The 16,464-nt window shown below is 57.0% G+C and overlaps 1 protein-coding gene across 1 annotated transcript; it reads right to left on the bottom strand.

Moving 5' to 3' along the window:
* Positions 1-753: 753 nt before the first annotated feature.
* On the bottom strand, positions 754-8,981 carry LOC121274950 (zinc finger protein 436-like). Its single transcript, XM_041182324.1, has 2 exons — positions 8,869-8,981; positions 754-4,370 (listed from the first exon to the last, which is right to left on the bottom strand). Exon 2 carries the CDS (start codon positions 4,358-4,360, stop codon positions 3,170-3,172), a length of 1,191 nt encoding a protein of 396 aa, XP_041038258.1. The 5' UTR covers positions 4,361-4,370; positions 8,869-8,981; the 3' UTR covers positions 754-3,169.
* Between the last annotated feature and the right edge of the window lie 7,483 nt (positions 8,982-16,464).

Here is a 16,464-nt window from a genome sequence, read left to right as displayed (position 1 = left end):
CGGTGAGTGGGGCTGTAACCAAATCCCATGTCAACCCTTACTATTGTCAGATACGCTTATACTGCACCGGTCCCGGTGCTCCCCAGGATCAGCTTCTCTCTATTATTGCGAGCCGGCCCCAGCTCCGGAACATCCCGCTGTTGTTGCTGTCTGTCCGTGGGTGTTCCTGTGTGTCACGTTCCTGGTCTTGAGGGCTAATGGTCCAAGGACACAGTACGAGTGATATTAAGAGGCTGGGTGACCCTGGAGGCTTGGAATCCTCTTGATTCTCAGCGACGGACTCCCAGAGATACTTGGAGACCGAGGCTTGGTTACTCTCCTGCTTAGTCCCAGCTCCCGGTGAGTGTCTCAGTTACTCTCTTGTCCCAGTTCGAGCTCCCCCAGCTCCCGGTGAGTGTCTCGGTTACTCTCCTGTCCCAGTTTGATCTCTCCCAGCTCCCGGTGAGTGTCTCGGTTACTCTCCCGGTTCGAGCTCTCCCAGCTCCCGGTGAGTGTCCCGGTTACTCTCCTGTCCCGGTTCGAGCTCTCCCAGCTCTTGGTGAGTGTCTCGGTTACTCTCCTGTCCCGGTTCGAGCTCTCCCAGCTCTTGGTGAGTGTCTCGGTTACTCTCCTTTCCTGGTTTGATCTCTCCCAGCTCCCGCTGAGTGTCTCGGTTACTCTCTTGTCCCGGTTTGAGCTCTCCCAGCTCCCGATGAGTGTCTCGGTTACTCTCCGTTCCCGGTTCGAGCTCTCCCAGCTCTTGGTGAGTGTCTCGGTTACTCTCCTGTCCCGGTTCGAGCTCTCCCAGCTCTTGGTGAGTGTCTCGGTTACTCTCCTTTCCTGGTTCGAGCTCCCCCAGCTCCCGGTGAGTGTCTCGGTTACTCTCCTGTCCCGGTTCGAGCTCTCCCAGCTCCCGGTGAGTGTCTCGGTTACTCTCCTGTCCCGGTTCGAGCTCTCCCAGCTCCCGGTGTCTCGGTTACTCTCCTTTCCCGGTTCGAGCCCTCCCAGCTCCCGGTGAGTGTCTTGGTTACTCTCCTGTCCCGGTTTGATCTCTCCCAGCTCCCGGTGAGTGTCTCGGTTACTCTCCTGTCCCGGTTTGATCTCTCCCAGCTCTTGGCGAGTGTCTCGGTTACTCTCCTGTCCCGGTTTGATCTCTCCCAGCTCCCGGTGAGTGTCTCGGTTACTCTTCTGTCCCGGTTTGAGTTCTCCCAGCTCTTGGCGAGTGTCTCGGTTACTCTCCTGTCCCGGTTTGATCTCTCCCAGCTCCCGGTGAATGTCTCGGTTACTCTCTTGTCCCGGTTTGAGCTCCCCCAGCTCCCGGTCAGTATTCCGGTTACTCTCTTGTCCCGGTTCGAGCTCTCCCAGCTCCCGGTGAGTGTCTCGGTTACTCTCCTGTCCCGGTTTGATCTCTCCCAGCTCCCGGTGAGTGTCTCGGTTACTCTCTTGGAGTTCGAGCTCTCCCAGCTCCCGGTGAGTGTCTCGGTTACTCTCCTGTCCCGGTTTGATCACTCCCAGCTCCCGGTCAGTGTCTCGGTTACTCTCCTGTCCCGGTTTGATCTCTCCCAGCTCCCGCTAGTGTCTCGGTTACTCTCCTGTCCTGGTTTGATCTCTCCCAGCTCCCGCTGAGTGTCTCGGTTACTCTCTTGTCCCGGTTTGAGCTCTCCCAGCTCCCGATGAGTGTCTCGGTTACTCTCCGTTCCCGGTTCGAGCTCTCCCAGCTCCCGATGAGTGTCTCGGTTACTCTCTTGCTGGAGTTCGAACTCTCCCAGCTTCCGGTGAGTGTCTCGGTTACTCTCTTGCCGGAGTTCGAGCTCCCCCAGCTCCCGGTGAGTGTCTCAGTTACTCTCCTTTCCCAGTTCGAGCTCTCCCAGCTCCCGGTGAGTATCTCAGTTACTCTCTTGTCCCAGTTCGAGCTCCCCCAGCTCCCGGTGAGTGTCTCAGTTACTCTCCTTTCCCGGTTCGAGCTCTCCCAGCTCCCGGTGACTGTCCTGGTTACTCTCCTGTCCCGGTTCAAGCTCTCCCAGCTCCCGGTGAGTGTCTCGGTTACTCTCCTGTCCCGGTTCGAGCTCCCCCAGCTCCCGGTGACTGTATCGGTTACTCTCCTGTCCCGGTTCGAGCTCTCCCAGCTCTTGGTGAGTGTCTCGGTTACTCTCCTTTCCCGGTTCGAGCTCTCACAGCTCCTGGTGAGTGTCTCGGTTACTCTCCTGTCCCGGTTCGAGCTCTCCCAGCTCTTGGCGAGTGTCTCGGTTACTCTCCTGTCCCGGTTCGAGCTCTCCCAGCTCCCGGTGAGTGTCTTGGTTACTCTCCTTTCCCGGTTCGAGCTCTCCCAGCTCCCGGTGAGTGTCTCGGTTACTCTCTTGTCCCAGTTCGAGCTCTCCCAGCTCCCATTAAATGTCTCAATTACTCTCCTGTCCCGGTTCGAGCTCTCCCAGCTCCCGGTGAGTGTCTCGGTTACTCACCTTTCCCGGTTCGAGCTCTCCCAGCTCCCGTTGAGTGTCTCGGTTACTCTCCTGTCCCGGTTTGATCTCTCCCAGTTCCCGGTGATTGTCTCGGTTACTCTCCTGTCCCGGTTCGAGCTCTCCCAGCTCCCGGTGAGTGTCTCGGTTACTCTCCTGTCCTGGTTCGAGCTCCCCCAGCTCCCGGTGAGTGTCTCGGTTACTCTCTTGTCCCAGTTCGAGCTCCCCCAGCCCCCGGTGAGTGTCTCGGTTACTCTCCTGTCCCGGTTCGAGCTCCCCCAGCTCCCGCTGAGTATCCCGGTTACTCTCCTGTCCCAGTTCGAGCTCTCTCAGCTCCCGGTGAGTGTCTTGGTTACTCTCCTGTCCCGGTTCGAGCTCTCCCAGCTCCCGGTGTCTCGGTTACTCTCCTGTCCCGGTTCGAGCTCACCCAGCTCCCGGTGAGTGTCTCGGTTACTCTCTTGTCCCAGTTTGAGCTCCCCCAGCTCCCGGTGAGTGTCTCGGTTACTCTCCTGTCCCGGTTCGAGCTCTCCCAGCTCCCGCTGAGTATCCCGGTTACTCTCCTGTCCCAGTTCGAGCTCTCTCAGCTCCCGGTGAGTGTCTTGGTTACTCTCCTGTCCCGGTTCGAGCTTTCCCAGCTCCCGTTGAGTGTCTTGGTTACTCTCTTGTCCCGGTTCGAGCTCTCCCAGCTCCCGGTGGGTGTTCCAGATACTCTCTTGTCCCGGTTTGAGCTCTCCCTACTCCTGATGTGTGTCTTGGTTACTCTCCTGTCCTGGTTCGAGCTCCCCCAGCTCCGGGTGGGTGTTCCGGTTACTCTCTTGCTGGAGTTTGAATTCTCCCAGCTCCTGGTGAGTGTCTCGGTTACTTTCCTGTCCTGGTCCGAGCTCCCCCAGCTCCGGGTGGGTGTTCCGGTTACTCTCTTGTCCCGGTTCGAGCTCTCCCAGCTCCCGGTGGGTGTTCCGGTTACTCTCTTGCTGGAGTTTGAATTCTCCCAGCTCCTGGTGAGTGTCTCGGTTACTTTCCTGTCCTGGTCCGAGCTCCCCCAGCTCCAGGTGGGTGTTCCGGTTACTCTCTTGTCCCGGTTCGAGCTCTCCCAGCTCCCGGTGGGTGTTCCGGTTACTCTCTTGCCGGAGTTCGAGCTCCCTCAGTTCCCGGTGAGTGGCCTGGTGCTCATGCAGGAGACCCTGTCCAGTGAAGACCCTGGCGCACACCTCGCACAGGTAGAAGGTCTGCGTCTCCTCCTCCTCCTCCTCCAGGGCTGCGGCTGGTCTCTTCTTGCCGGAGACGGGACCCTGCGGCTGCCGGGCCTCCAGCGGAGACACCTTGCGGGTGGGGCTGGTGGAGGTGACCCGGGGGGCTGGTGGTGAGCCGGAGGCGGTGCCCGGCCCGGCGTGGATGCGCTGGTGCCACTGCAGGTAGTGCAGCCTCCCGAAGCTCATGCCGCAGACCCCGCAGAGGTGAGGCTCGGACTGCAGGTGGGTGCGCTGGTGACGGGCCAGCCGCTGCGGCCCGGGGTAGTGGCCCCCGCACACCCCGCAGTGCTCGGCGGGCTCGCGGGCGTGCCGGCGCCGGTGCTCCCGGTGGTTGGCGGCCGAGGTGAAGGTCTGCCCGCACAGGTCGCACTCCAGGGGAGGCTCGGCGCTGTGGCTGCGCTGGTGCTGGGCCAGGAAGGAGGCGATGGTGAAGCGCTGGCCGCACACGTCGCAGATGAAGAGCCGCTCGCCGGTTTTGACTCTCTGCCGTGACGCCGAGGCGATGGTGCGCACGTAGCTGGTCTCGGCGAAGGCCCTCTCGCCGGCGTGGATACGCAGGTGCTGCTGCAGCGCGTGCGAGCGGCTGAAACTGTTCCCGCAGAAGGTGCAGGTGAAGCACCTGTCGGCCGGGGCTGACCCACCTCGGGGTGACTCGCTGCTTCCCCGCTGCGTCATTTCCAGCCTTCTGGAGCGGAGCGGCAAACAGAGAGAGAGAGAGAGAGGGTGAGAACACAGAGAGAGGCCAAACAGAGAGAGAGGGGGAAGGAGGGAGAAGAGAGGGGGGAGGGAGGGAGAGAGTGAGAACAGAGAGAGAGGCCGAACAGAGAGAGAGAGAGAGTGAGAACAGAGAGAGGGAGAAAAGAGAGGGAGGGAGAGAGAGAGAGGGGGGATCAGAGAGAGAGGCCAAACAGAGAGGGGGGGGGCGGGAGAAAAGAGAGAGGGGGAGGGAGAAAGAGAGAGAGGGGGAGGGAGAAAAGAGAGGGAGAGAGAGAAAGTGAAGGAGCGAGTGAGAGAGGGAGAAAGGGAGGGAGAGTGAGTGAGGTAGAAGGAGCGAGAAAGGGAGGGGGAGAGTGAAAGAGGGGAGTAGAGGGAGGGAGAGAGTGAGAGAGGGGGTAGAGAGTGAGAGAGGGGGTAGAGGGAGGGAGAGATTGAGAGAGGGGGTAGAGGGATGGAGTGAGTAGAGGGAGGGAGAGATTGAGAGAGGGGGTAGAGAGTGAGAGAGGGGGTAGAGGGATGGAGTGAGTAGAGGGAGGGAGAGATTGAGAGAGGGGGTAGAGAGTGAGAGAGGGGGTAGAGGGATGGAGTGAGTAGAGGGAGGGAGAGATTGAGAGAGGGGGTAGAGAGTGAGAGAAGGGGTAGAGGGAGGGAGAGATTGAGAGAGGGGGTAGAGGGATGGAGTGAGTAGAGGGAGGGAGAGAGTGAGAGAGGGGGTAGAGGGATGGAGTGAGTAGAGGGAGGGAGAGAGTGAGAGAGGGGGGTAGAGGGAGGCAAATAAACCACATCCACTGGCTCCCCCTCATCAACTCTACTAGTTACATCCTCGAAAAATTCCAGTAGATTTGTCAAGCATGATTTCCCTTTTGTAAATCCATGCCGACTCTGTTCGATTCTGTCTCTGTTTTCCACCTGCTCAGCTATTAAATCTTTTATAATGGACTCTAGAATTTTCCCCACTACCGACGTCAGGCTGACTGGTCTATAATTCCCTGTTTTCTCTCTGCCTCCCTTTTTTAAATAGCGGGGAAGCTGGGCAAGTGGATGAAGTAGCAGTGGCCGACCATTTTGGAGTGGCCATGAGACAGGTTAGATTTAGCATCGTTATGGAAAAGGACTAAAATAGAACAGGAGTAAAAGTTCGAAACTGAGGAAGCTGACAAAAATGAACTGGATACAGAGACTTGAAGGGAAATTAGTAACAGGCCAGTGGGAACTATTCAAAAGAAGCAACAGTGTAGACATGTCCCCCACAAAGAAAGAGGGTGATACCAGGCTGAGTCCTGGGATGGAGGGATTGTCCGAGTGAGGAGAGATTGGGCTGACTAGGCCTGTATTCACTGGAGTTTAGAAGAGTGAGAGGGGATCTCATTGAAACATATAAAATTCTGACAGGGATGGACAGACTGGACACAGGGACGGACAGACTAGACGTGGGGACGGACGGACTGGACGCGGGGACGGACGGACTGGACGCGGGGACGGACGGACTGGACGCGGGGACAGACGGACTGGACGCGGGGACGGACGGACTGGACGCGGGGACGGACGGACGGACTGGACGCAGGGACGGACGGACTGGACGCAGGGACGGACGGACTGGACGCAGGGACGGACGGACTGGACGCAGGGACGGACGGACTGGACGCACGGACGGACTGGACGCAGGGACGGACGGACTGGACGCAGGGATGGACGGACTGGATGCAGGGATAGACAGACTGGACGCAGGGATGGACAGACTGGACACAGGGATGGACAGACTGGACGCAGGGATGGACAGACTGGACACAGGGATGGACAGACTGGACACAGGGAGGATGTTTCCTCTGGCTGGGGGGGGGTCTAGAACAAAGGGTCACAGTCTGAGGATACGGGGTAGAGCATTTAGGACTGAGATGAGGAGAAACTTCTTCACTCAGAGGATGGTGAACCTGTGGAATTCTCTACCACAAAGGCTGTGGAGGCCAAGTCCCTGAATATATATTTAAGAACGATATAGATAGGTTTCTGGACTCTAACAGTGTTAAGGGGACGGTGAGAGAGCAGGAGTACGGCGTTGAGATAGAGGATCAGCCACGATCATATTGAATGGCGGAGCAGGCTCGAAGGGCCGGATGCTTCTATTTTCTATGTTTCTATAAAGCAGGAAAAGAAAGTTTACGACAGTCACAAAAATATAATACTGTAGAAAGCCTAGACGAGCAGAGAGAGTACAGGGGTGAAGTATAAATGGAAAGCAAAGAGGGGTCATGAAAAAATACTGGCAGGTAAAGTCAAAGAAAGTCCTAAGTTGTTTTACCAGTACATTAAGAGCAAGAGTATAACTAAGGAAAGGGTAGGGCCTATCAGAGATGTACAAGGTAACTTCCGGGTTGATGCTGAAGATGTGGGCAGGGTTCCCAATGAGCACTTTGTCTCTGTTTACACGAAGGAGAGGGATGATGCAGACATTCTACCTAAAGAGGGGGAGTGTGAAATATTAGATACAAGAAGCAAAGTGAGAGAGGAAGTACCGGAGGGACTGGCACCTTTGAAGGTGGATAAATCACCTGGGCCGGATGGATTGTATCCCAGGCTGTTAAAGGAACCAGGGAGGAAATAGCGGATGCTCTGAGGGTCACTTTCCAATCCTCACTAGATACAGGTGAGGTCCCAGAGGATTGGAGGTCTCCGAACATTATACCATTATTTAAAAAGGGTTCGATGGATAGGCCAGAAAATTATAGGCCAGTCAGTCTGACTTCAGTGGTTGGCAAATTATTGGAAACAATCCTGAGAGACAGGATAAACTATCACTTAGAGAGGCACAGATTGATCAGGATAGTCAACACGGTTTTGTGAGGGGAAGGTCGTGTCTTACTAACGTAAATCAAATTTTTTGAATAAGTAACAAGGAGGATTGATGTGGGCAGTGCCGTGGATGTTGTCTACATGGATTTCAGTGAGGCGTTCGACAAGGTCCCACATGGCAGGCTGGTCAGGAAAGTGAGATACAAACATACGACTGAGGAGCAGGAATAGGCCATTCAGCCCCTCGAGCCTGCAGGAGAAGGTGGTGAGTTGGATCCATGGCAGGAAACAAAGGGTAATGGTCAATGGATGTTTTTGCAGATGGAAAACAGTTTCCAGTGGTGTTCCACAGGGCTCAGTGTTGGGCTCCTTACTGTGTGTTGTATGTATTAATGATTTGGATTTAAACGTGGGAGGCAATTGGCCGTGTAGTGGATAGTGAAGAGGATAGCTGTCGACTCCAGAATGATATCAGTGGTTTGGCTGAGTGGGTGGAGAAGTGGCAAATGGAATTCTATCCAGGAAAGTGTGAGGCCATGCATGCGAGGGGGGCAAATAAAGCAAAGGAATACTCAATAAACGGGAGGGTATTGAGAGGGGTTGAGGAACTGAGAGACCTTGGAGTGCATGTCCACAGGTCCCTGAAGGTGGCAGGACAGGTGGACAAGGTGGTCAAGAAAGTGTAAGGAACGGTTTCCTTTATTGGACGAGGTACTGAATACAAAAGCAGGAATGTAATGTTGGAACTGTATAAACCGCTGGTTAGGCCACAGCTGGAATTCTGTGTCCAGTTCTGGTCACCACATTACAGGAAGGACAGAATTACTCTGGAGAGAGCCCAGAGGAGATTTACAAAGGTGTTGCCAGCGTTTGACAATTGCAGCTACGAGGAGAGATTGGATAGGCTGGGGTTGTTTTCCTTGGGGAGACTGAGAGGGGTGACCTGATTATGAGGGGCCCAGATAGGAGAGTCAGTAAATGCTTGTTTCCCCCTAGCTAAGGGGCCAGTTACCAGGGGGCACAGGTTTAAGGGGATTGGTAGAAAGAGTAGAGGGGGACATGGGGAAAAACCTGTTCACCCAGAGGGTGGTGGGTGTCTGGAATTCACTGTCTGAATTGGTGTTTGAGGCTGAAACTCTCAACTCAATGAGAATCTCCCTGGATCTGCTCCTGAAGTGCTTTAACCTGCGAGCATACAAACCCAGGGGCTGCAAGCTAGGGCAACAAAAGGCGCCATTGACCACCCCACCCCACCCCCCCCCCCCTTCCTCCCAGGCGCATGCGCGCCAGCGGCTACACTGTTCCTCCACCTGCGCATGCGTGCCAGCGGCCACCCTGTTCCTCCCCCTGCGCATGCGTGCCAGCGGCCACCCTGTTCCTCCCCCCTGCGCATGCGCACCATCGGTTTCATTGTTCCCGGGCGCACGCGCAACGTTAGCTTCATTGTTTCCCCCCGCGCACGCGCACCAGGGATCCCTTTGTTCCTCCACCAGCGCACGCGCACCACGAGTCCGTCCATTTCACCAGCCCGGGCCCTCGGCGCATGCGTACAGGCACGGAGAAGACGGAGACCCGCCTGCGCCCCCCCCCCCCCACCCCCCCCCACCGGGTTGATATAGTTTCCTCCCTCACGCCCTTTCCAGGAGACACCGGCTCCGCGGGTATATTTTTTTTACCGTCCCAGTCGATGAGGAGAGGTATCCGTTGCCGATGTGACGACCTCTCTCTCTTTTTACCGTCCCTCCCGCCGACGCTGCCCGTCTCGGGAGCCGCTTCATCCGGGTCCTCACCAGCGAAACATTGGAAACGCGCATGCGGTTCTCTCCCAGCCCGCCACCGAAAAGGCGCATGCGCCCTCCCGCTCACCAACCGGTTTAGCACAACGCGCATGCGTCTCTACGGCATCACCTCCGCCGAAATCGCGCTTGCGCTAGCAACGCGCAAACACTCAGGACGCGCAGGCGCAGGCGCCGTCCAGCTGGAACATTCAATACGCGCAGGCGCCATTGCCTGTCCCTCCCCCTCCCCCTCCCCCTCCCTGCCTGTCCCTCCCCCTCCCCCTCCCCCTCCCTGCCTGTCCCTCCCCCTCCCCCTCCCTGCCTGTCCCTCCCCCTCCCCCTCCCCCTCCCTGCCTGTCCCTCCCCCTCCCCCTCCCCCTCCCTGCCTGTCCCTCCCCCTCCCCCTCCCCCTCCCTGCCTGTCCCTCCCCCTCCCCCTCCCTGCCTGTCCCTCCCCCTCCCCCTCCCCCTCCCTGCCTGTCCCTCCCCCTCCCCCTCCCCCTCCCTGCCTGTCCCTCCCCCTCCCCCTCCCTGCCTGTCCCTCCCCCTCCCCCTCCCTGCCTGTCCCTCCCCCTCCCCCTCCCCCTCCCTGCCTGTCCCTCCCCCTCCCCCTCCCTGCCTGTCCCTCCCCCTCCCCCTCCCTGCCTGTCCCTCCCCCTCCCCCTCCCCCTCCCTGCCTGTCCCTCCCCCTCCCCCTCCCCCTCCCTGCCTGTCCCTCCCCCTCCCCCTCCCTGCCTGTCCCTCCCCCTCCCCCTCCCTGCCTGTCCCTCCCCCTCCCCCTCCCCCTCCCTGCCTGTCCCTCCCCCTCCCCCTCCCCCTCCCTGCCTGTCCCTCCCCCTCCCCCTCCCCCTCCCTGCCTGTCCCTCCCCCTCCCCCTCCCTGCCTGTCCCTCCCCCTCCCCCTCCCTGCCTGTCCCTCCCCCTCCCCCTCCCTGCCTGTCCCTCCCCCTCCCCCTCCCCCTCCCTGCCTGTCCCTCCCCCTCCCCCTCCCCCTCCCTGCCTGTCCCTCCCCCTCCCCCTCCCTGCCTGTCCCTCCCCCTCCCCCTCCCTGCCTGTCCCTCCCCCTCCCCCTCCCCCTCCCTGCCTGTCCCTCCCCCTCCCCCTCCCTGCCTGTCCCTCCCCCTCCCCCTCCCTGCCTGTCCCTCCCCCTCCCCCTCCCCCTCCCTGCCTGTCCCTCCCCCTCCCCCTCCCTGCCTGTCCCTCCCCCTCCCTGCCTGTCCCTCCCCCTCCCCCTCCCCCTCCCTGCCTGTCCCTCCCCCTCCCCCTCCCCCTCCCTGCCTGTCCCTCCCCCTCCCCCTCCCTGCCTGTCCCTCCCCCTCCCCCTCCCTGCCTGTCCCTCCCCCTCCCCCTCCCTGCCTGTCCCTCCCCCTCCCCCTCCCTGCCTGTCCCTCCCCCTCCCCCTCCCCCTCCCCCTCCCTGCCTGTCCCTCCCCCTCCCCCTCCCCCTCCCCCTCCCCCTCCCTGCCTGTCCCTCCCCCTCCCCCCTCCCCCTCCCTGCCTGTCCCTCCCCCTCCCCCTCCCCCTCCCTGCCTGTCCCTCCCACTCCCCCTCCCTGCCTGTCCCTCCCCCTCCCCCTCCCCCTCCCTGCCTGTCCCTCCCCCTCCCCCTCCCCCTCCCCCTCCCCCTCCTCCTCACCGTCCAAGGGCCCAAACACTCCTTTCAGGTGAAGCAGCATTTCACTTACACTTCCCTCAATTTAGTCTACTGCATTCACTGCTCCCAATGCAGTTTCCTCTACATTGGAGAGACCAGACGCAGACTAGGTGACCGCTTTGCGGAACACCTTCGGTCTGTCCGCAAGCATGACCCGGACCTCCCTGTCACTTGCCATTTTAACACTCCACCCTGCTCTCGTGCCCACATGTCTGTCCTTGACTGGCTGCATTGTTCCAGTGAAGCTCAACGCAAACTATCTGTACCTTGCTCGTCCTTTCTACTCTTAATGTCACCATTCGCACATCCTTTAGATAATATCAGCACCGTCAACACTCCTTTCTCCTTTTGTCTGTGACATCTTTGGCAATCTCTCCTTAGCCTCCACCTACCACTGGCCCCCTATCCAGCTCTACCTGTCCCACCGCCCCCCCTTAAACCAGCTTATACTTCACCCCATTTCTAATTTTCCATAGTTCTGTTGAAGAGTCATACGGACTCGAAACGTTAACTATGTTCCTCTCCGCAGATACTGTCAGGCCTGCTGAGTTCTTCCAGATACTTTTGTTTTGATTTCAGATTTCCAGCATCCGCAATATTTTGCTTTTAACTTAAAGAATGTGGGTTAATGGGGACATCAAACAGTAAGGAATGGGACAGGAAAGTGGAGTTTTGACCACAATTAGATCAGCCACGATATTACCTTTCATTCATGGGATGTGGGCGTCACTGGCTGCGCCCAGCATTTATTGCCCATCCCTAATTGCCCCTTGAAAAGGTGGTGGTCAGCTGCCTTCTTGAACCGCTGCAGTCCCTGTGGTGTAGGTACACCCACGGCGCTGTTAGGGAGGGAGTTCCGGGATTTTGTCCGTGTGGTGTAGATACACCCACGGCGCTGTTAGGGAGGGAGTTCCAGGATTTTGTCCCATGTGGTGTAGGTACACCCACGGTGCTGTTAGGGAGGGAGTTCCGGGATTTTGTCCCATGTGGTGTAGGTACACCCACGGTGCTGTTAGGGAGGGAGTTCCAGGATTTTGTCCGTGTGGTGTAGGTCCACCCACCGCGCTGTTAGGGAGGGGGTTCCAGGATTTTGTCCGTGTGGTGTAGGTACACCCACGGCGCTGTTAGGGAGGGAGTTCCAGGATTTTGTCCGTGGTGTAGGTACACCCACGGCGCTGTTAGGGAGTTCCGGGATTTTGTCCGTGGTGTAGGTACACCCACGGCGCTGTTAGGGAGTTCCGGGATTTTGTCCGTGGTGTAGGTACACCCACGGCGCTGTTAGGGAGGGAGTTCCAGGATTTTGTCCGTGTGGTGTAGGTACACCCACAGTGCTGTTAGGGAGGGAGTTCCGGGATTTTGTCCGTGTGGTGTAGGTACACCCACGGTGCTGTTAGGGAGGGAGTTCCAGGATTTTGTCCGTGTGGTGTAGGTACACCCACGGCGCTGTTAGGGAGGGAGTTCCGGGATTTTGTCCGTGTGGTGTAGGTACACCCACGGTGCTGTTAGGGAGGGAGTTCCAGGATTTTGTCCGTGGTGTAGGTACACCCACGGCGCTGTTAGGGAGGGAGTTCCAGGATTTTGTCCGTGTGGTGTAGGTACACACACGGCGCTGTTAGGGAGGGAGTTCCAGGATTTTGTCCGTGGTGTAGGTACACCCACGGCGCTGTTAGGGAGGGAGTTCCAGGATTTTGTCCGTGTGGTGTAGGTACACCCACGGTGCTGTTAGGGAGGGAGTTCCAGGATTTTGTCCGTGTGGTGTAGGTACACCCACCGCGCTGTTAGGGAGGGAGTTCCAGGATTTTGTCCGTGTGGTGTAGGTACACCCACGGTGCTGTTAGGGAGGGAGTTCCAGGATTTTGTCCGTGTGGTGTAGGTACACACACGGCGCTGTTAGGGAGGGAGTTCCAGGATTTTGTCCGTGTGGTGTAGGTACACCCACGGGGCTGTTAGGGAGGGAATTCCAGGATTTTGTCCGTGTGATGTAGGTACACCCATGGCGCTGTTAGGGAGGGCGTTCCATGATTTTGTCCGTGTGGTGTAGGTACACCCACGGGGCTGTTAGGGAGGGAATTCCAGGATTTTGTCCGTGTGATGTAGGTACACCCATGGCGCTGTTAGGGAGGGAGTTCCATGATTTTGTCCGTGTGGTGTAGGTATACCCACAGTGCTGTTAGGGAGGGAGTTCCATGATTTTGTCCGTGTGGTGTAGGTACACCCATGGCGCTGTTAGGGAGGGAATTCCAGGATTTTGTCCGTGTGGTGTAGGTACACCCACGGCGCTGTTAGGGAGGGAGTTCCAGGATTTTGTCCCGTGTGGTGTAGGTACACCCACGGCGCTGTTAGGGAGGGAGTTCCAGGATTTTGTCCGTGGTGTAGGTACACCCACGGCGCTGTTAGGGAGTTCCGGGATTTTGTCCGTGGTGTAGGTACACCCACGGCGCTGTTAGGGAGGGAGTTCCAGGATTTTGTCCGTGTGGTGTAGGTACACCCACGGCGCTGTTAGGGAGGGAGTTCCAGGATTTTGTCCGTGGTGTAGGTACACCCACGGCGCTGTTAGGGAGTTCCGGGATTTTGTCCGTGGTGTAGGTACACCCACGGTGCTGTTAGGGAGGGAGTTCCAGGATTTTGTCCACGTTGTAGGTACACCCACCGCGCTGTTAGGGAGGGAGTTCCATGATTTTGTCCGTGTGGTGTAGGTACACCCACGGGGCTGTTAGGGAGGGAATTCCAGGATTTTGTCCGTGTGGTGTAGGTACACCCATGGCGCTGTTAGGGAGGGCGTTCCATGATTTTGTCCGTGTGGTGTAGGTACACCCACCGCGCTGTTAGGGAGGGAGTTCCAGGATTTTGTCCGTGTGGTGTAGGTACACCCACGGTGCTGTTAGGGAGGGAGTTCCAGCATTTTGTCCGTGTGGTGTAGGTACACCCACCGCGCTGTTAGGGAGGGAGTCCCAGGATTTTGTCCGTGTGGTGTTGGTACACCCACGGCGCTGTTAGGGAGGGAGTTCCAGGATTTTGTCCGTGTGGTGTAGGTACACACACGGCGTTGTTAGGGAGGGAGTTCCAGGATTTTGTCCCTGTGGTGTAGGTACACCCACGGCGCTGTTAGGGAGGGAGTTCCAGGATTTTGTCCGTGTGGTGTAGGTACACCCACGGCGCTGTTAGGGAGGGAGTTCCAGGATTTTGTCCACGGTGTAGGTACACCCACCGCGCTGTTAGGGAGGGAGTTCCAGGATTTTGTCATTGTGGTGTAGGTACACCCACGGCGCTGTTAGGGAGGGATTTCCAGGATTTTGTCCGTGTGGTGTAGGTACACCCACGGTGCTGTTAGGGAGGGAGTTCCAGGATTTTGTCCGTGTGGTGTAGGTACACCCACGGCGCTGTTAGGGAGGGAGTTCCAGGATTTTGTCCACGGTGTAGGTACACCCACCGCGCTATTAGGGAGGGAGTTCCAGTATTTTGTCCGTGTGGTGTAGGTACACACACGGCGCTGTTAGGGAGGGAGTTCCAGGATTTTGTCCGTGTGGTGTAGGTACACCCACCGCGCTTTTAGGGAGGGAGTTCCATGATTTTGTCCCTGTGGTGTAGGTACACCCACGGCGCTGTTAGGGAGGGAGTTCCAGGATTTTGTCCGTGTGGTGTAGGTACACCCACACCGCTGTTAGGGAGGGAGTTCCAGGATTTTGTCCGTGTGGTGTAGGTACACCCACGGCGCTGTTAGGGAGGGAGTTCCAGGATTTTGTCCGAGTGGTGTAGGTACACCCACGGCGCTGTTAGGGAGGTAATTCCATGATTTTGTCCGTGTGGTGTAGGTACACCCATGGCGCTGTTAGGGAGGGAGTTCCATGATTTTGTCCGTGTGGTGTAGGTACACCCACGGCGCTGTTAGGGAGGGAGTTCCAGGATTTTGTCCGTGTGGTGTAGGTACACACACGGCGCAGTTAGGGAGGGAGTTCCAGGATTTTGTCCGTGTGGTGTAGGTACACCCACGGCGCTGTTAGGGAGGGAGTTCCAGGATTTTGTCCGTGTGGTGTAGGTACACCCACGGCGCTGTTAGGGAGGGAGTTCCAGGATTTTGTCCGTGTGGTGTAGGTACACCCACGGCGCTGTTAGGGAGGGAGTTGCAGGATTTTGTCCGTGTGCTGTAGGTACACCCACCGCGCTGGTAGGGAGGGAGTTCCGGGATTTTGTCCATGCGGTGTAGGTACACCCACGGCGCTGTTAGGGAGGGAGGTCCAGGATTTTGACCCAGCGACAGTGAAGGAATGGCCGATATATTTCCAAGTCAGGATGATGATTGGCTCGGAGTGGAACTTCCAGGTGGGGGTGTTCCCATGTGTCTGTTGCCCTTGTCCTTGTAGATGGTGAAGGTCACTGGTTTGGAAAGTGCTGTCGAAGGAGCCTTGCTGAGTTGCCCAACAACAAACTCTTGTGAAAAGTTCTCTCAGCGAAGGGCACACACAGGAGATCAGGAAGCAATTTGTTTTGCACCTGAGGGATTGGGGCCTGTTCCCTGAATGGATCAAACAGGAATGCTGAGAGAAGGGGGTGATTCTCATTGGTCGGGACACTCAGCACTTTCAGCAACATTGAGACCAGATTTCACCAAGAGATCTGCTCATCAAGGAGGGTTGCCGACAGTGAGTAAACATCGTCCTGGAGGTTTCATCACATCCACCCACCCACGCCCATCCTTGTGAGACACCATCTCCCGACGCCAATCGGAAAGCAATTCATAAGAAGATTCATTACCCAATTGGGTGATGCTCAACTGTCAGCCAAGTAACCCCTTCTCCCCCATTATCAGAATTTTTATAAAAACAAAAAAACTGCGGATGCTGGAAATCCAAAACAAAAACAGAATTACCTGGAAAAACTCAGCAGGTCTGGCAGCATCGGCGGAGAAGAAAAGAGTTGACGTTTCGAGTCCTCATGACCCTTCGACAGTTCTGTCGAAGGGTCATGAGGACTCGAAACATCAACTCTTTTCTTCTCCGCCGATGCTGCCAGACCTGTTGAGTTTTTCCAGGTAATTCTGTTTTTGATCAGAATTTTTATGTCTGGTAAAGAGAAACATTCAAAGGCAACGACATGGAAAGAACTGCTTTTAACATGTTTACATCCTTCCTTAAATAAGGAGACCAGTACTGTCCACAATACTCCAGGTGTGGTCTCACCAATGCCCTGCATAACCGCCCTACTTTTGTATTCAATCCCCCTCACAATGAATGATCACATGTGATTCGCTTTCCAAATTACCGACTGTGCCTGCAGACCAGCCTTTTGTGATTCATGCACTAACACACCCAGATCCCTCTGCAGCTCAGAGCTTTGCAATCTCTCACCATTTAGATAATAAGCTTTTTTATTCTTCCTGCCAAAATGAACCATTTCACATCTGCCCACATTATTCTCCATTGTCAGCTCTTTTCCCACTCATTTAATCCTTTCTATGTCACTTAGAAACCTCCTTATGTCCTCCTCACAACTTAGTTTCCCACCTATCTTTGTGTCATCAACAAATTTAGAAACCATCCCATCTGTCTCTTCATCCAAGTCACTTACATACGTTGTAAAAAGTTGAGGCCCAGCACTGATCCCTGTAGCACATCCACCCTTAGGTTAGACCACACTAGGAGCACCGTGCACAGTTCCGGTCTCTGTATCCCTCAGTTAGACCACATTCGGAGCACCGTGCACAGTTCGTCTCCATATCCCCTGGTTAGACCACACTCGGAGCACCGTGCACAGTGCCAGTCTACATATCCCTCGGTTAGACCACACTCGGAGCACGTGCACAGTTCCGGTCTCTGTACCCCTTGGTCAAACCACACTTGGAGCACC

The sequence above is a fragment of the Carcharodon carcharias genome (genome assembly GCF_017639515.1).
Source record: "Carcharodon carcharias isolate sCarCar2 chromosome 39 unlocalized genomic scaffold, sCarCar2.pri SUPER_39_unloc_2, whole genome shotgun sequence".
NCBI lineage: Eukaryota > Metazoa > Chordata > Chondrichthyes > Lamniformes > Lamnidae > Carcharodon > Carcharodon carcharias.
Note: the sequence above shows the minus strand (reverse complement) of the source record. Positions and strands in the feature narration are given on the sequence as shown.

What these genes read in the sequence shown, in the direction of transcription:
- LOC121274950 (XM_041182324.1), bottom strand. Translation starts at nt 4,360, where the DNA reads ATGACGCAGCGGGGAAGCAGCGAGTCACCCCGAGGTGGGTCAGCCCCG.